The sequence below is a fragment of the Numenius arquata genome, chromosome 3 (assembly GCF_964106895.1).
Source record: "Numenius arquata chromosome 3, bNumArq3.hap1.1, whole genome shotgun sequence".
Lineage (NCBI taxonomy): Eukaryota > Metazoa > Chordata > Aves > Charadriiformes > Scolopacidae > Numenius > Numenius arquata.
Genome location: NC_133578.1, coordinates 75,087,827 through 75,107,491, shown reverse-complemented (window position 1 = coordinate 75,107,491; position 19,665 = coordinate 75,087,827). Strand labels below are relative to the sequence as shown.

The 19,665-nt window shown below is 48.3% G+C and overlaps 1 protein-coding gene across 1 annotated transcript in view; it reads right to left on the bottom strand.

The window, feature by feature from the left end:
• Positions 1–8,370, bottom strand: part of ADGRB1 (adhesion G protein-coupled receptor B1) — a 203,992-nt gene extending 195,622 nt beyond the window's left edge. Inside the window, exon 1 of the mRNA XM_074146079.1 lies at positions 7,623–8,370. Coding sequence (XP_074002180.1) covers positions 7,623–8,370 — 748 coding nt within the window. The remainder of the gene's footprint in view (positions 1–7,622) is intronic.
• Positions 8,371–19,665: the final 11,295 nt, after the last annotated feature.

Below are 19,665 nucleotides of genomic sequence, written 5' to 3'. Positions count from 1 at the left end.
AACCCAAACCAAATTAACAAACTAAATAAAGGAGGAAGACAGGGTATGAAAAAGAGAGGGTTTTGTGGGTAGAAATTAATTGTCATCATCCAGGTTTATTGATATTCCTTTGACTAACCCTATGCAAACAGGACAGAAGACAAATGTTGAACAAGCCCAGCTGTAAGTAGCAGCCCTGGTCCATCTGTCTGGGTGCTTTGCTGCTGGGCATGGCCAGTGACACCTTTTCAAGCACAGGTCCACCACTGGAATTCTGGTGCAGGTGTCTCCTTAGTCCAGCTCTGTAGACAGTCCAGCTCCTACTAGCTTTAGGGAGCTTAGTACCAATCCCAGATTAATAGGCAGCAAAAGCACAACTGGTACCATCCTCATTGACTGGAACTGTTTGTGGGGACTGGACCCTCTTTCCCCTGGCAGTCCAGTTTCTTTGGGAGGCTGGAGTTGCAGCTTTCACTCCTCCAGGTCCCTTCTCTTCCTTACAGCTTCTAAACACTGGGAATATCCCAAGCCAGTAACTGTTTGTTTAATGGCATGGACCACCCAAGACCTATTGAGAGCATTCAGCTTAATGAAGTGTGTGGCAATTATTGCTCTATCAAAACTAGAGCCGGGGAACAAAAAGAAATATATTTTAACTCAACAGATCTGCAATTCTGATGATGTGTTAAAGGACGTCTTTTCCCAGCCTGGTTGTCTCACCCTGCTGGAAGGCTGAAATGTAGGGTATCGGTGTCAGATTGCTGTCTGCAGCAAGCGCAAGAAGAGAGTGTGCTATGCAGTGACTTAACGGCTGGAGGTGACATTGGCAGAGCCACCCTAGGGACACACAGTTGCTGAATCCTCCCCAGGTTAAAGTGTCACAGAGCCGCACTAAACAATACCTGCTGAGAATCCAAAACCAGTTTTCTAACCTATTTAGACCAAGTACTGTCTTGGGGGATGATGGACCCACAGAAGACAGAATCAGCACCTATAGATGTTGCAAAATTTCACTGATTATCAGAACAGGAAAAGGAAAATATGGGAGAAGAGATGAGTTGCAGAGGTGATAGTGATGCTCTGGAAGAGGCGTGAAATCTACTACTCTACCCAACATGGAAAGAGATTGTTGTGGCTTAGAGCACCCATGTCTACTCTCAGAGTACTCATGGATAAGATCTCAACCCTGCTAAACCTCCGTTCCCAAACTGTTAGGCAAAGATCAAAGCCCTTCTCCCCTCCTGGTTCTGCTGTTTGATAGATCTCTAAGGGAGCTGGATTAAGCACCATCTCTGCTAAGTCCTGGTTTCACCCAAAGTCTTTGGGAGCTGCATCTCGACAGAGGAAACCAGCACTGTAAAAGGGAAAACTCCCTTTCAAGGAAAACTGGAAGTAACTCTGGAGGTATATCCAGCATGACAGACAGGATCCACCAGGTCAGAGGGCTCAGTGGAAGGAAGCCCATGGAGGTCAGGCAGCTGAAAAGCCAATGAGGCACCTGAAAAACTCCATGGATCCAGTTCGCCTTGGAAAGACAATGTTTTCCATTTTTCAGCCTGCTCCTGTCACCTAAATACATCAAATATTCAGAGCGGGAGGTGAAAAGGGCCAGGAGTGTCTCTGTGCGCCCTCCTTTCTGAGACATTAGCATCCTCACTCTCATATTCAGCAGTTAGAGTTGTAAAACTACACTGCAGATGGGATGATACTGAATCTGGTGTCTGTGTTTCCCTGCATCTAAATTTCGCCCTGTATTTCCACACAAAACATTTTGGGGCAGCTGCTATGGGTCCTGAATACAAGAGGATGTTAAACAATGACAAATTTAAAAAAAAAAAAAAAAGCATAACTGAAAAGCCGAGCCTTTCACCAGGCTGCCACTCATTAAATTACCCGTAAAAGTCCCCTCGTAGCGATAATGGGAGTAGTTGCCTGTGAAACTCCCTCGGCAACTGAATGTAAATTCCACCTTTAGTCTCCCTGCCACAACAATAGCGCATTCAGAGGGTAATTGCTGATGTTTCTGCATTGTGATCATGTCCACAAGCTGTTGGGTTCACAATGGAACTGATCGCTTCATTTTTCTCCTCCCCACATCTCCCAAATAGGACACGTCCATACAGACGAATGCGCGAGTGAGCTTAGTGCTGAAACAGCGGCAAAGACACAGGAAATCTCTGCTCTGGCACTGGGAGGACCCTGATACTCTTATGTTCATGCCTAATTCTCCCTGGGATCCAGTGACAGGATGCATGGGAATAGTTCAAAGGGAGGTTCAGACTGGACATTAGGAAGCATTTCTTTACCAAGAGGGTGGGCAAACACTGGAGCAGGCTTCCTAGAGAAGTGGTTGATGCCCCAAACCTGTCAGTGTTTAAGACGGTGTTCTTAATAGTATCGGAATGTTTAAACTGAGTCAGGAACCCCCTTTCCAGCACCCATGAAGGAGTTACCTCCACTTGCCTCATCCATAAAACACCCCGCTGACTGCATCCAAGAGGGACAGCCCCATCAGGAGCTGCCCATGTGGGTCCACTGGGGATCCACTGCAGGAGACAAGGTGGTGAAGGTCGCCTGTCTGCCAGGCGCCAGGCTCTGTTCAACCTTCTCCTCCAGGAGGTGGGAAGCAGTATCAGCTCTTGCTCACAGCTTCTGAGGTTTTGGACTTAAGCTGGGAAGATATCTGGTAAAATTCCCAATGCTTTTAGCAGGGTAACATGGGAAAATTTTACACGTGAGCAGAAAACAGCCCTTCCCTGCCCCATGTTTTGTTGGTGTTCTCTCATTGTACCCTAGCTCTGCTCTCAAGGATGCACAGACTGGACAGCAGGGTCAAAGACAGATGGAGAAGTGAGGAGCTGGAAAGCACCACACCTTCCCCAAGCACACTCAGCCAGGAGGAAGGAAAGGTAATGAAAATGCACCCATCCAAATCCCTTTGCCATTTGGTTGGCAAATCCAAAACCAATGTAAATCCAAAGCCAAACACCTTTCTCTGCAAGTTCAGCTGTTGTTTGGGCCTGGGGGACTCTTGTAGGATGAATAGGTCTAGGAAGAAGGAGCTAAAGAGGTCAAGGAGAGGCTTGAGAGTCTGCCCCTGGGCAATTTACTTACAGTTCTTTGTCAGTTCCTCAGCTTTCATGGTCACTAAAGCCTACCACAAACATAGGAAATGACTTATCGAGTTATTTCTGTCCTGGGGGAGATTCAATTGGAGGAGAGCTGTGCCACAACATGACTCCTGCAACAGGGAGGATGGCAGTTGATTCATTTGCCCCTGTGCTTCTGGCCCCTATTCCACACCAGGGACCCCCTTCAGCAGTCAGTCAGCCACATGTCCAGGTAGAAGTTGGGCCCTGTTGAGGAGACATCAGGTTTCGGCCAGCAGAACTGGCCAAGCATGAAGCAAAGCTTCCCTACAATAACTGAGGTTCGGAGGATGTGCCCTGCAGTGAGAGATTTATGGAGTTCAGCCTATTTAATGCAGCAGAGGTTAAGGAGTAACTTGTTCATGGGTCTATAAATGCCTCTCCAAACAGTAGAGAACGGACACTATATGACTTCTTAATCTAGCAGACAGAGATAGAGAAACATCTAAGGGCTGGCAGGTGAGACACCACTAACAAAACAGAAGTGAAGTAATGAACATGTGTGAGGAAAGAGTGTCTGCATTTGTTCAGAGCAATGGAGACAGCAAACCAATGGAAAAGTTTATCAGGGAAGGCAGAAAAACCCTCAGAACTTCAGAGCAGCAATATCTCAATTCAGGTTTTTTGAGAACTAAGAAGCTCCATTTAAATCTCAGTTTCAAGTTCTTTGCTGAAACGAATTGGTCAAATTCTCTGGCTGAGACATGAAACCAATCAGACTCTTTCATCATAAAAATCCCTCCAGCCCTGGAGCCATCTACTTTACCAGGGAGCAAATAATATATTTCAGGGGCACACGTTTAACCCTGTTTTGCAGTCAGCATCTTGGATCCCTCCAAGATGTGGATATGAAGAACAGGAGGAGCAGAGCATGCTGATTATCTCTTTGGACCACCAAAATGTGACAGCACTGCAATGGCTTTCCAGCAACAGATTACATGGAGACAAGACAATTAGACATTCATTAAGTGCCTAACTCAGCACAGCACTTAAGCACACATTTAACCTTCTCTCATTACAATGTCACATCAGCGTCCCTTTTAAAGCTCCAGCTCTGGTTACAGTGAAGCCAGCTCACATTTGCAAGGGTCACCAGGATTTTCAGACCTTGAAGTCCCAATGTGTTTCAGGAAACTTTCCCATCTGCAGCTCTCTGGTCTCTTACCCCAAACCAGTGTGGGATTCTATTCCAGGAATGTCAACTTGCATTCCCAAAAGAGTTTACCTCTAAACATCAGGACCTACAACCAGTCTCTGCCTTCTTCCCATGTTGCGTGGGTCAGCCTAGGGAGATTTGACACTGGCCACAAATATTTCCCCTTCAAATAATCTTCTTCTAGAAAAAAAATCCCCTCTTCAAGCCTTCCTGGAGCAGCAGCTTGAGGTAGATGCAGCAAAGAGGGAAGATGTGGGGGGTGGGCTGCTGCTGCCAATACATTTCCAAGCATGTCTTGCTGATCACCAGGACAAGCTCCATGTGGAGCAAGACACCGAAACATCTCCTGCTGCCTCTGCGCCCTGACAGATTCCTCCCACCCCCACCACTGCCCGCTGTAACCTCTGCAACATCTGCATGGGACGGAAAGTGCAAACAGGGTGTCTCACTAAACCTGGGAAGCAAATTTGGAGCGGTCTCTCCTTCCTCCAGGCATTGGAGAACTGATGCTGCGGACAAGGGAGGGTCACTTTGGCAGAGTTATTCAGTGAAGTCCCTCGTCAACGACCACAAACATCCCTATGTACCTGAACCACATGTAAACTCATTGGCCATGAGTGAAATCAGGCTGTCAATTAGGTTTTTTGAGTGTCCCAGTAGCTCTGGAGCAACAGGGTCAGTACGCCCAGTTCTCCACCAGGCCATCTGTGGCCTGAGTTGGGAGCAGAAATTCCTCTCCCAGCTCTGCTCTTTGGCCACCAAAGTCAATGTCCAGCCCAACAGATATATTCTTGGGCTGCTCTTGAGTGACTTCAGAGAACAAGGAGAGGATGCCATCTAATCCAGCACACAGGCACATACATGTGTTCTCCATCCTTTGGTATAGGAGTCACCAGGGATGGGGAGTGAACCTTTTCAAAGGGATCTCACCCACAGACTCCGTGAGCCAAAGCGTGGCTGCTCCCAAGGCAGCATCTCATTGTAGCCCCTGTAGGTTTGCACCCACCCATGAAAATACATGGAAATATGCCAGGTATAGAAGAGGCACATCAGGAAAAGTCAGGCCCCACAATTTGGGGTGGTATCTGCGTGTCTGGCAATTCCTTACGTGCCTTGAAAGTCATCAGACTTGTTTAGTACAACACACGCATGCACCTTTGTTCAAAAGTGAAAGTGTCAAAACAGGCCCAGAAACAACAAATTACTCAGGAAACAGCAGGGGAGAAAAAAAATAAAAGGCTTGAAGGGAAAAAAATGCTACAAATACAATCAGGACAACAATGACAGCAATAATCAGCATCAGCACTCGGAAATCAGGAACCCTATCAAAATATTCCACCCACAAAATGCTGTTAAGGGATCGCTGGCTCTCTGTCCAAATTGGATCTCGCCTCCATCTTCCTTATCAAGCCTTTGTAAAAATCAAAACAGACAGAGTGACAGACAGAGTAGCACATGGAGAGGCCGGGCACCCTGCAAGCGTCGTTTCTATGTAGATGGCATCCCACCAGTGAAGATGATAATTCTGTACCTTCAAAACGGAGCAGATGTGAGCAGCCAGCAAAAAATTATCTCCGCTCTCTACAAATATTTGACACCCGAAAAGGATTTTGATTCAGCTACCTTTGAGCCTCTTTCATATTTATTTTCTGGGAACATTCAAGCACTCAAGCTGGACTAGGAGAAATCTTTACAAAAGCCAATATTAAGCTTGAATGCTTCAGGATTTGCTGAAAATCTTATTTCAAATTTCACCTTTGGTTGCAATGAAAAAGGTCACGCTACTTTGGGTTGAATGCATAAATCATCCAATCAGCAAACGTAAGGCATGACACATGACTTAACGAAGCTCGCATCACTCCGAGGAGGCAGCCAACACAGTGCTCCTCGCAAGCTGTTCACACAGGAGAAAAGGGCATTGCAAAGAAATCCGAGATCTGGAGAGGGAATATTGCCGTGTGCTCGTAGCTGGGGAAGGAGGCACGGCTGAAGAACTAATTTGCAGGATTTATGGCTGGGCTGTGTGCCTTCATGTATTGATTCACAGATCAGTGAGAAGCGAAATCTCCCCCAAAATACACTGACGAAAGCACTAATACCTGATCATATACTAATCTCTCAGCTAAAGCCAGACTGCAGTCTGCGAGAAAATTGTGCTGCACAGCTTGGACCTGTGCCTGGTAACCTCCTTCCTACCACAAGCAAATTTTAGCCTCCTTCCCCCAGCCTCGAGAAATTCCCCCCTGACTGGGGGTGGCTGCAAAAAGCCAGGCAAGGACCCCCAAAGTCCAGACCGAGACGGATGCCAGCTCTCTTCCCAGTGGCAGAGAACCTTTCAGTCCAGCACCTGAAGAAGAGTAGACCCTGAGGTGGGGGTCAGGCATGGGTCTGAACCTCGCTGAATTGGAGACTCCTCTCCCCGCCGCCCAGATTCCTATTTAGCATCACACCTCCACTTTACATAACCTGCCTGCTGGCAGGTGGGACGGGAGCTGAGAATAAATACATCAGAGCGGATCTGACACAGGTTCTGGAATAGAGGATTCGCTGTCGGGCCCCCCAGTTTCCTTCTGCTTTGAATGACACCATAGCACCAGCAGAGACCACATCGGATCTCTGCAAAGAGCATTTTCCTCCCCGGATCAGACCTCAGGAGCATCTCACCCTTATTCCTAGCCCTTTTTGTCGTGTCACTTCCACCTCCCTAGTCCCTTTCCAGCCCATACCATACTCAAGATCATCACCAAAACACTGATGAAATATTTGAGGTATGAGCCCCAAGCAAAGGCACCAAATAACCCCATGGAAGCACCGTGGTGAGTTTTCTTTTTGAAAGCCTCCAGAAGGAAAATGAGGTTGAGAACAAAATGAGTGTGCTTTCTGTTGCCATTCCCTCGAACCAAGCCCAGGAATTAAGTTTTTTTTTCCCCTGAATTAATGTAGTTGATAGGGCTGCTGAGTGCAGCCTGCCTTGGGAGGTAACTTGGAACCTGCTTTTTCTAGGACATCTGTAATTATGTTGGAAAACTGCTCACCCTCAGGTAAGACTCTCCCCTCAGCAGCTCTGAGGCTGCAGAAGTAAAACAAGCAAGACACAAGCCCTGGGAATGAATGAAATGGTTTGGGGTATATTTAGGGGAAGCTGCTTTGCAATTCTAGTCGCAGGCTCATAAAAAGCCACTGGAGGGTCCCAGATCCACCTATCAATTAGCAAATAAGGTTTTCATACCAGGCATCCTCAGATTAAGACACAGAGGTGATAGGGACAGTGTGAGACCCGGGAGAGGAGAGTCCAACCAGCCCTCCCTCCCAAAAGTCCCCAGCCACCCTCCACTCACCCAGGAACTCCGCTCCGCTGCTGTCCTTGGGGCTGCTCATGCAGTTCTCCAAGTAAATCCCATCCTTATAGCAATCTTCCTTCTTCCTCGTGAGCCCCAGGATCTCGCTGGCCTGATCTAGGACCTCCCCTCCTGAGCAAGAGCATGGGGTCTGCATAATGCCGCATGGGTGGGAGCTGCTGCTGATGGCCAAGCATGCGTCCAGCCACTTGCAGAGCATCTGGCAAGCGGCTTTGCTAGGGTTCCTGTTGCCCACCACGAGGTACTCCACCGAGAAGTCCCTCTCCTGAGCCTTTGTGGGCTTCCACCGCACGGGCCAGCTCTCCACCTCTGGTGGCGCAGTCTGCTTCATCTGGAGGAACTGCTTGTTGGACTGGAGGAAGGCATAGCGGGTGGACCCATCACAGAGCTTCAACACATCGTCGAAACTCTCCATGCCCAGGTAGGTGCGAGTGGACTCCAGGAAGGAGTCAAACTGGTAGGTGCGGATGTGCTGATGGTCACATACGCCAGTAGGTTTTAGGATCTTCATGTACAAGGTGTACCTCCGAGGGTCAGGGTTCTGGATAATCCAAGAACAGAGAGAGGAGTTCAATGGGAAGACGGCAAAGGAGGAGAAATACCCAAAGAATTTCCCCTGGACCAAAGTGGTGCAGGGAGTTTGTGCCAGGTCCAGAGCGACCACGGTCCACACAAAGTAGAGTGGCGATACCAAAAGCAGGTTCAGGGCAGATCCAATGCTCCTCATCCTAGGTCTCTGGTCCTCTGGAACTCAAAGTAAATGTCAAGCAGGCGCCAGATCCTGGACATAACAGGGACCAGCTTAGAGGAAAAGTGAGAGTTTAAGAGGCTCTGGATCCGAAATCAAGCGAATCCTCCCATGTCTGGATTTGAGCTCCCTCCTGTGGCCATAAACAACACCTGGAAAAAAAGGGAAGGGAAGGAGGAGGGGAGAGAAAGAGAAGAGATTTGGGATTTGTTTCTTCTGGTGATGTTTTGGTTTTGTTTTTTCTTTTATTTATTAACCCTTTGCAAGTCTGACAATCCATACAGCATCTCTGGTCCCAGTACGTCTCTCACTGGGAGAAGATGCAGCCCCACATCACCATTCCCTGCTAGGTTTGGGGGTGTACCCATCCCTGGGATGTCCTAACATGCAGGAGGGGCCCAGATGTGACTCACAGTGGGGGACAACACTGCTTTCCCAGTGCCTTCTGCCCATGCAGAGCCCCTCTGCTGAGCTGAGGAGAGCCTTTGCAGTGATTTCTAACAATCTTCCCAAAACAAACGCCATTGATCTCTGTTTTAGGAAGTTTCCACCCCTCTCCATCCTAATGGAGTCAGGGTGCTGGTTTAAAGCAGACTTCGGGCTGCACCTGGGGAGGGTGGGCTGGAGGTTGGCTGGGCTCTGCCTCCTCTCTTCCTCCTGCCAGGCCTTGGGTTTTTGCTCCTTTCTGTCTTTTTCTCTCTGCCCCCTCCTTTTCCACCAAACCAGTGCAGGGGAAGGGAGTTGTTGTTCACTACCCCAGCCCTGGTCTAACTCTGAGCACAGACAGGAGGGCAGGGCTGGAAGATGCTGTGTACCAGGTACAGGAAAGAAAAAAAAAAAAGGGGGGGATGGAGAGAGATTTTAAGTCTTTACACATTGTGCAGCCACCCTGCCTTGCACCCCTGTGAGCAGGACACTCCAAAGCCTGCAGTACTACAGCCGGGCACAGAGCATCTCCAGAGAGTGAGTCCTTCCTGTCACCCCCAAGACCTTCTTCACTCCCAAAGTCCCTTCATCAAAAGTAATGCCCCTCTTGCATTACCCTATGGAACCCACTCCCTGCAACCCTTTGTAGCCCAGATGTCCTCTTCAGCCCAGCCGCCCAGAACCCTGTGTCCCTCACCATGCTGAAGAGACTCCCACACCCTCTGCACTCTTCTAAGTCTCCCTCTTTCTTACCCCACCATGACGACCCTCCCTATGCTCCCTTCTCCCTGTCTCCACTCTTTCCAGGGGAGGAGAAAGAGGGGGAATCACAGTCAGTAGCAGGACTCTTGAATTTTTACCCCCTCCCCATGCAGTGTGCACCCCCATATTTGGGGAGGGGGTCTATTAACAGATGCAGAGGTCGACAGGCAGGAGAGGCAGACCCTCAGTGTGTGGGGCAGAGTTTCTCCCCCTGCTGGGTATAGAGACATGGCTCATTTTCCTTCTCACCTTTCCAGCCATTTCCTTTCCTGCCCTCTTGTCTCACCCTGGGTGGAGAAAATCAGGAGTTTGCCCTTGGGTGAGGTTTGCCTTGGCCCTGAAGCACTTGCTGCCTCCAAAACAGCCCTGCAGTCCAGTTTCAAAAGGATACATTGGACCCCTGGGATGCAGGTTTCCCCTACCATTGACTTGATTTCAGGAACCTTGGTGGTTCACAGGTTGGTGAAAAGCAAGTGCTCAGGGTCTCTGCACTGAAACCTGAGTACAAGCAGCCCAGCTCCTGAGATGTTAACGTTGTCCTGGGCTGCCACCCCAAAATGATTCAGATCACCTGGGATGTGGTTTTCCGTGATCAGGGACCACGGTGGCATTGCCAGGAAGGAATTTGGGTGAAACTCTACGGAGAGGGGCACCTGCTGCAAGAGAGGAGGGAAAACACATCTTCTCCACTGCAGCTATTGACCCTCCTCACAGCCCCATGGTGGCCACACCACTCATCCCCGGTCCTGCCGTCTCCTACTACGGTCCCCACCCTGCAAGCAGAGGAAGCTTTCACAGCAGTCCTACAAATTCCCAGCAAATCTACAATTCAGGTAGCTAAATGCAGTCCCAGGAGAGACTGAAAAATAAGAGATGAAGCATATAGACCATGCTGTGCATCTAGGAAGAGATAAGAAGACAAATGCATGGCCAGATTCACCCCTTGGTTTCTATCCTTGCTCTATATCAAAGTTTTCTCTCTACATCTCCTTTTTTCTGCGAAAGCCTTTTTTTTTTTTTTTTTTTTTTTCTGGGAAGGAAAGGGTTAGGGAACTCGAAAGTCAGATCCACTATTTGCAAACTCTGTTCCATCCGAAATCACTGCAGCCTCTGCCAGCAGATTCCTGAGTGTCTGTTAGACCTGACGCTAATCAGCATGGAGTCCAAATGCATTTGCACTTAAATTTTTTAAAAGTCAGGTCCCCACTCCTGACAGCATTTTGCAGCCTGCAAAGCTCTGCAGTGCAAATCTCCCCTGTGCCAGGCTCCTGCCTGCCTCGGGGGCCAGATTTCAGGAACCCAGCCTGCTTGGAGGATGCAAAGCAGCGTTTGCTTGCAAGGAAAACCACAGGCATGGACCAAACATCCTATAAATTTCCAGAGAGGTCATCCTGATTAGTAGGAGGTGTTGCCTGCAAATGACTGCCAGTGCTTTAAATATCAGCTGTGGTACATGAAAGGTGCTTGTTTAGCTGAGACTGAAAGGGATGGCTGGTTCACCTCTCCCTCACTGTAGAGCAGTGTCTGGTCTGTTTGCAAGTGGGCACGGCATTTCCAAAGCCAAAATCTACCCGACCTTCACACCGCTAGGGAACATCTGAACCTCTGGTCCAGTCCGTGAAGAAACCTGCCTCTCCCGGTTGGAAGCAGGAGCCAGCAGTGCCTCCATAGCAACGAGATGATTAGGAGACAGGGTTTGCTCTGAGATCCGGTCCCTAATGGTGACTTCAGTGTGTGGGATTCAGCCCAAGCCTCCTGCCCTCCACAAACCTGATTTTTCTCACGCTGGCCACAACCCTGCTACCAAATGAGGATGCAGCGAGCACAAAATGCATCCCCCCACCCCTACCCCCTCACCGCCCCTCTCTGGGAAAGCACCGTAAAAGCCAACAAACTTTAACTAAACAGACCCGTTAATGGGACGCTGTGTTACGGTTGTTAGGTCTCAGAATTGATTTCCCCTGAATGCAGTCCCATCTGGAAGGCTTCACCATAAGGAACATAAACATATTTTTTCGCCTTCAACTAATCCTTGCTGAAGTGGGAATCTTTACTTAGAGCAAAAGAAGTGAATAGACAAAACCCCTCTCCGCACCTGGATCTTTGGCTCAACATGTGTTGGACCTGGAGGGGAGGGAAGATGCGATGGGCAGCTGACTGGCTGCTGCATTTCAGCAGAGAGATCTATCTTCTACTCCTTAATCCAGAAAAATCCCAAGGGGGACATATACCAGCCTGCAGCTGGGGAAGTGATATTAAATACGTGAAAAGACAGATTATTCCAGTGTTGGAGGCCACGTTCCTATGGCACACAGGTAAATTTGCCCATATTCCCATGGTTGTTGCCACAGCTACTGTCTAGGTAGCCTGGCTATTTCTGTAATTTGTGTAATGGGAGATATTCATACTTGGTTCCATTCCTTGGCTCCAACTTGGAGTACAAGCCACCCCTCCTGCCCTTCCCTTCCAGTCCTGTGCCTGGGAGATGGGTCTGGCAGAGAAGCCTTTTCTGGAGTAAAGCCTGGGGACAGCAGGTGACCATGGCATACTTTGGGCTGTCCCTTGCCTGTGTTTCTCAAGGACAAACCAAAGGGCAAAAATATTGTCTTCTTTGTCTGTGTGCCCCTGGCAGAAGGCAGTTGTTCATCTCAAGCAACTCACAGAGAGAGACTGACAAGTTTGGTCTGAATGGCCCTTCTGCCTTGGTTACCTTGTGCAGGTGTTAGAGATGATGAAGCAGAGGGTTATGAAGAAATGTGAACCACCAGCATGGCTCCTGCACCCTCACACCACTGCCCAGAGCCCTGCTAATTTTTTCTAACTCTTTGCTGACTATTTGCCATCCCACCTCAGCACCCATTGGAGCAGACAGGGTCCAGAAACACAGCCTGAGACAGACCTTCACAGCTTAAACAAAACCAGGCAAAGACTGGATCACAGGTTACACCTGGTGCCTGAGCTGCCCAAGGTGTTTAGGCATCCAGTTTGCACTGGTCCCAGTGAATTTTGGAGCCTGCAAGCCACGGTGAGCTGTTTGGTGGTTCACTCTATCTTCCTTCATCCCCTGCCAGAATAGCCCCACATAATGTTTCACTCCATCCCACCAAGACCTTCTGGACAGATATCTCCGTATTACTGTGACTTTGTGGCCATGCCCCATGTTCTGGCTGGAGCGACACAGGATTAATTTCTCTTTCAGTAATTTTACTTTTCAATAAGGTTCTCTTCTAATGCTTGGGAAAACTTCATTTCTAGAAGACTCCAGTGTTTGAAATTGTAAAAATATTTACTTTACAGCCAGCTCTGGTGTGTAGGTTTCAAGGTCTCAATGTTTTCAAGCTCTCCAGGTGTGGGGATGAGGAGGAGCGAGACCTGGGCACTTGACCCAACCTGGCCAACAGGGTTATTTCATAATACGGATGTCACATTCAATATAAATTAGAGACTTTGCTGACTTTTTCTCTTCCATGATTGCTGGCGATCCTGAGAACTCCTTGCCCCAGTGCCAGATCCCTGAGCCCTTCCCTTCCTTCCGAAGCTGTAGCGCTTACAGTGTCCCACATTGGCTGTCCCTGCTGGGAGTGCACAGCTTCCTGCTGATAGAACGAGCTGGGTATAAACCTTGTATATTTTATATTAGTATTGGGATCAATATTGGTTAATATTTAGTATTTTTAATGTTAATTATTTAGTCTTATTCTATTAAATCTATTTATATTCTAGCCCTTGGGGTTTTGTGTTTTTTTCTGATTCCCCTTCCCAGGTGGGGAGGAGTCATTGGGTGGGAGAATAATTGTCTACACGACAATAAATTATTGTGGGTTCTTCAAACTGTAACAACCCAGCATAAGGATTTCAGCTCCGTACAAGCAGGAGGAGCCTGTGAAATACAGGCAGCGCTGCAATGTGCCCTGATTTGCAGGGATCGTGCATTGCACAGAGTCCTCCCAGGAAGGAAGGGCAACCTCCTCGGTTGTGCATCCACCACCTTCCTCGGTTGTGCTGGTGACACAGGACTCTTGGTGCAGCAGCCTGGATCTGGCCAATGGAGGGCACTCTTAGACATGCACACACAAACACACACACACACACACACATACACAAACATTCCTCGGAAAAAAAAAAGAAAGAAGGAAAAAAAATCAAAACAATGACTGCAGAAAGGTCATCCTTGCCCACTGCTGCCTGTAGGACCTCTCCCAGCACCCTCACCCTGATCTGTCCCCATTAACTCAGCCGTGTCCCCAACTGCCCTCTCTCTGCCCACCGGCTCAGATGTGCTATTGTCCAAGATTTACCTCCCTCTGCTTTTCCTTCTCCTGACCTTGGCACACGGCTGACATCCCAGCAGGGTGAAAACCACTCTCATCAAGCTAATCCTCCTTTCCTGGGGCTTCCCATTTCCCTGTAAGAAGTCCCCAGATATTAAACAAAATACCCCTTTTTTACCGGAGGCAGAAAATCGCCTGGCCCCGAAAAGCTCAGTCTCTTGCCACTCTGAGAAAACACGGGAAATGAGTATGCTCTGTCGTTATTCACAAGGAACTGTTAGTAGCAAAAAAAAAAAAAATAAAATGCTGCAACCGCTTGGAAATTTTCCTTTTTGCTACCGAGGCGTGTGAACAAAGCACGGTGGAAACGCCTGGAGAAACACGGAAACACCTGGAGAAACATGGTGTGAACCAACAGCACACAGAGGAGTCAGGAAGGGCTCGGACCTGGCAGTCATTTGGTTGCAGTGGCTCTGCTGGTCTGCAAGGAGAGGATTTAGCCCTGAACGGCACCTAGAGATGGATGGAGCTTGGACAGATCCTGGAGCAGTGCCTCTTGCATAAAATCAGTGCTCAGAATCAGGTTTTTTCCTTAGTATTATATCTAATGATCCTTTTTTCTTCTCGTCTGTTTTGTATGAGTATTTACTTGATTCTGGACCTTCCCAGCAACAGTTTATCTATAAAGATTGGTGCTTATTTTCTGGCAAAGTAGAATCTAGAGAAAACTAAGACCTGAAAGAGCAAAAGGATGACTTGGAGGGTATTGCAGGACTGGGAAATCCTTCAGGTCTCACCCTGACTTCAGTCCATATCCTCTCTCTGGAGAGGTATTTCAGACATGGATCATATCCTGAAAGGGTTGCTAAAACAGTTCCAGCTGGAACTCCCCAGGTCAGCATCTTGCCTGGTCAGGTCTACTTTTGGACCAAATGCTGAGACCTGAACTCAAACAAAGCCCCTTTGGGAAGCAAAGGAAAGCAGACAAGGGTCAAACAGAAAAGAGTCCAGCCCAGCTCCCCTCCTGCTGTTTCAGTTGCCAAAAACATATTTCTGCGTGGACCCCTCACGACCCGGCATATTTGCTCCATCACTGTGGACAGTGATGTGCTGCCTACTGTCTCTATCTGTCTCGGTCTCCTGAGTGTAGAGAAAGCCTGAGTCTCACCTGTCTGCTGTGTTAATAAATTATATTTGTACACACTAACATCCTTCATCCCAAATTTCTCTCTGCTCCAACCTGGAAAGCCACCCTCTTTGGGGGTGGACTCCAGCAGACATGGAACAGCCTGCAGGAACAGCATGACTAGGGTCGAAAATATTTGGCCCTGTGATGGGGATTGGCTTGTGGGGTCAGAATCACAGTCCCATTTCAATTTTCAAAGACTGGAAGAAGGGATTTGGAGAAAGGGAGAGCTGAGAGGTGATATATAGAAATGGATCGTACTGGGATGCCCCAAGAAGCTTTCAACCACAATGAGGAAACTCCAAAGCTCCTGAGCCTTGGCTGAACCATCCTATGTCTGATCACCTTCAGCACTGGCCAGATGGGAAGACACTATCAGGGGGAGCCAGCGGCCAAATCTTAATCCTGACTCCAGGATTTGTGCACACTCTCAATTAAACATCTCTGCCAATCCATGCTTCACTTTTCCCACCTGAAAAGATGGATATAAGAAGCATTCTCTCCTTTTCTCTAGCACTTTGAGATCTGAAAAGCTGAGGCAAAGTGTTGAAGTTGGTGATTCATTTCCAACCCACTAGGATTTCATCCTAAGATGAGATAAACAACCTTAAAGACTAAGGTCTGCGCTCCAGATCACATTAAGTGAAGATGGGCCTGTAGCTAAAATTCTCAAGCAGGGGTGTAGGCAGGTCAGGCTCAGTTCCTGGATCTGCATGGTGGTTTTTTTTTTCAGTGAGTGGAATCAAGAGACAGCTGAGCAGAAAGACTGGACCCTAAAATCTAGGACCCAATAAAACTTCTGTAGAGAAAAGCCCAGCAGACAAGGATGGCCAGATGTGCTCCATCTGGTCCCCACATGTGGCTGCCCAAGGGAAGTGGGCCCAGGGCTGTGCAGCACCTTCTGTTGGGTCCAACACAGCCTCAGACAGATGTCATGTGTGTATGCAATGTCTTTAAACATCACCACAGCCTGAGTTGCAGTTGTGTTTGTCCTCAGCTTCTCTATAAGGGTACAATGTTGTTGGCCTGGACTTTTGGGAGTACAATCAGGACTGGGAGTTTCTCAAGGACTTCATGACATGGGGATGGGTCAGATGTCATTGCATAGCAAAGTCAAGGAGCCTACAAGGTTCTTGGCAGAAGGCAGCTGACAGAAGTTATCATAACATGATATATAAGCAGTCTTAAACCCCAGTTAAGAGTGGTAAAGTAAAGCCTGCTCTGAGTTTAGGATGGTCATTGCTCCACACTGTTCCCGCGCACTTCCTCACCCCCAGGAGAATGCATAACTCCTGATCCCAGTAAGATCAGCCTTTCATCCATGCCAGCATCACTCATATCTTCTGACTGCCCTAGCTGCCATCCATCCCTGTTAGTAGTACCACCTGAGAAGCAATGCACATTGCCAGAAATACCCTGGATTCTGCACCAGAAAATCCTAGAAAATTTCCCCTTCTCCTGTTGCCTTATTTCTGCCCATTAGTGCTTCACAGCCAATCCTTTGGGGTCTTTTTCCCTACAGTCCCAACCTGCTCCTGGGTGTGAGGGTTACACAAGAGGGCCTCTGAGGGCAAGGTCATCCTAATGAGTGACAGAATCCACTTCCATCGCTGCTCATTTGCGCTGGGGACCAGGATGCGATTGATTGGAAAGTCAGTTGGAGGTTAAAAGCACTGGCGTTAGCTGGGGAGATAAGTGGTAGCCCCCGGGGAGAGGGGATGTTTGCAGAGGGGCTGGGCGTGCATGCTGAGACTCAGACTTGCACGTGCAGTAGGGCAGAAGAAAGCCAAAACTGGGCTTTGCGATTCATAGGGTTACACACGCACAAGTCAGAGCTCAGTGCACATCCTGATGCTGCTCACTTATGCATCCCGCATAAATCATATGCACCAGGGCTCATTTTCTGGCCCCTGAGGCCAAGAGCCTTGACATAGCTCATGTCCGTGTGGTTAAATTGCCCATCCGCCAAGGCAGAAAAGCCTTGCCACAGTGCCTAGTGCTCTCTTCTGAGCTGTACCCAGGCACAGACTGGGGTGATGCCTGTCAGCTGTGGCCAAAATCTTGCCAGGAAGCATCCTGAGATGTATAGGTGGTGATGGGACAATGCTTCAGGCTATATTCTGGCTCTCTAAAGTTACTGGTGTGGAGGTGGCTGCAGAGGATAAAGGAAAACCTGGTGCCATGGCCAAGGAACCTGGAGGTCTGCTCCTGCCTGGTCTGTCCAGACCCCCCGGGACTGAATACCAACTGGATTTGGCCTTTTGCCTGTCCCATGGCAGCCTGGAACTGGGCTGGCCAAAGGAAGGAAGAGAAAGGGGATGAACACCCAAGTAGCTGTTTTTGCAACCACCTCCAGACTAAGACCTGCAGTAGCTCAAGACCAGTGCTTCTCCCAGCACCAGGAAAGCAGATTTCTATTTTGCTGTCCTCCAGCTCCTCATGTGGCTGGGTGTGATCAGCAACAGGAGATGAGCACAACCAGAAGCCTTTGACAGTCTCTGTATGTACGGAAGTTTTAATATGTGCTCTTCTTCTGACTCCTTCCATGGCTTTGTGCTCTCTCTAAAATGACTCTGCCTCAGTTTCTCCACCTGATAAACAACGTTGACACTACTCCGGTGATGGAATTAGTTTTCCTCGGTATCAGCTGGGAAAAGAAGGAAAAACTACATCAGGGTCCAATTTTAAAGCAACCCTGAAGGTGTCCCGTGCTCAGTTTTGGAATGCTGCAGTCTCAGCACAGTTAAAATTGGACTGGGAATATTTCCATTCTGACAACAGGAATTCAGCTCATAATTTTATTCTATTTTATTCTATGATTTAGGCACTCTGTTTCCAATGCCAATGAGGATGTCTTTAAATTGCACACAGAAGGACCTCAGATTTGCAGTTTTCCTGTACCTCTCAGCGAGAGGAAGATGGAGATTCAGGCTGTGCCTACAAGAGACACCTGAAATACAGGTCCTTTCAGTAAAACCAGAACTGTCACCATACCTTGCCTTACTTTCACTCTCCGTAGAGTGAGCAGCACAAGAGAACTTGAACTACAGGACTGTGCTAGCTATGGGAGTGATTCCAGCTGCTCCTCCACAGTCTGAAATGAGGGCCTTTGAAGTCTTCTGATACCACACTGATGTGGGCAAACAGAAACTTCCCAGTGGCATGGAGAGGGTAGAAATATCTGAGCTTGAGCAGAGTGTGGGACCTTTCCACCAAGTTGAGTGCAGACCCCGAAGGTGGAGAGAATCAGGAACATTCCCAATCCTCTTTAAAGCCCTAAGTTTTGGATCCAGCCATGACCTTGAAGGAGCAGAAGTCTGCAACCTGAATTTACAAAGCAAAAGAATGATAAATATGTGCATTTCTACAGCACCTTCTCTCCAGGGTCCTCAAGGGACAGGGGGAGCAGCAGTGAATTAAGCCTCATGACGCAGAAAGCCATCCTTGCTGACCCCAAAGACTGAACACAAACAAAAGGAAGTGCTTTTTCACACAGCTTGTAATTCAATTGGGGACCTCATCGCCACAGGATGCTGTGGAGGCTAAAGGTATAAAAGAGTGCCAAAATGGATTAGAGAATTTGTGGAGGACAAGTCCATCAGTTGTTATTAAACATTATGGTCTGGATGCAACTGCCAGTCTCAGAAGTGTCTACTCTTCTTTGCCTTTTCTTCAGTCTTCTATTGTGCATCCAGTTGGACGTGGATTGCCCTGGGTCAGAGCAATCCCCAGCATCAATACAGGCTGGCGGGTGGATGGATTGAGAGCATCCCTGAGGAAAAGGACTTGGGGATACTGGTGGATAAAAATTGGACATGAGTCAGCAATGTTGCACGTGCAGCCCAGAAAGCCAAGCAATCTTGGGCTACATCAAAAGCAGCATGGCCAGCAGATCAAGGGAGGTGATTCCACCCTTCTACTCTGCTCTCCTGAGACCCCACCTGAAGTACTGCATCCAGCTCTGGGGTCTCCAGCACAGGTCCCTGTTAGAGCAAGTCCAGAGGAGGGGCAGGAAAATGGGCAGAAGGCTGGAACATCTCTCCTATGAAGAAAGGCTGAGAGCTGAGGTTGTTCAGCCTGGAGAAGAAAGGGCTTGAGGGACACCTTGTTGCATTCTTTACATATATAAATGGAGTTTATAAGAAAGATGGTGAGAGGCTTTTTACCAAGGCCTGTAGTGACAGGACAAGGGGTAATGGTTTTAAACTGAAGGAGGTAGGTTTAGATTGGATACAAGGAAGAAATTTTTTATGTTGAGAGTGGTGAGACACTGGACCAGGCTGCCCAGAGAAGTCGGGGATGTTCCATCCCTGAAGATGTCCAAGGTCAGGCTGGATGGGGCTTTGAGCAACGTGGTCTAGTGGGAGGTGTCCCTGCCCATGGTGGGAGGGTGGCGGAATAGATGATCTTTAAAGATCCCTTCTAAACCAAACTGCCCTATGATTCTGTAATTCTATGATTTTATGATTCTATGATTCTATAACCTTTGTTCATTCCCTGCAATTCTTGCATATTTTATAGACAGGTGTAGGGATATTAGTAAATACCTCTAAGCCCCAAAACATATGTCCATACTGCTAAATAAACCAAGGCCAGAGCTTGAAATAAAATGGAGTGTGACAAGTCACA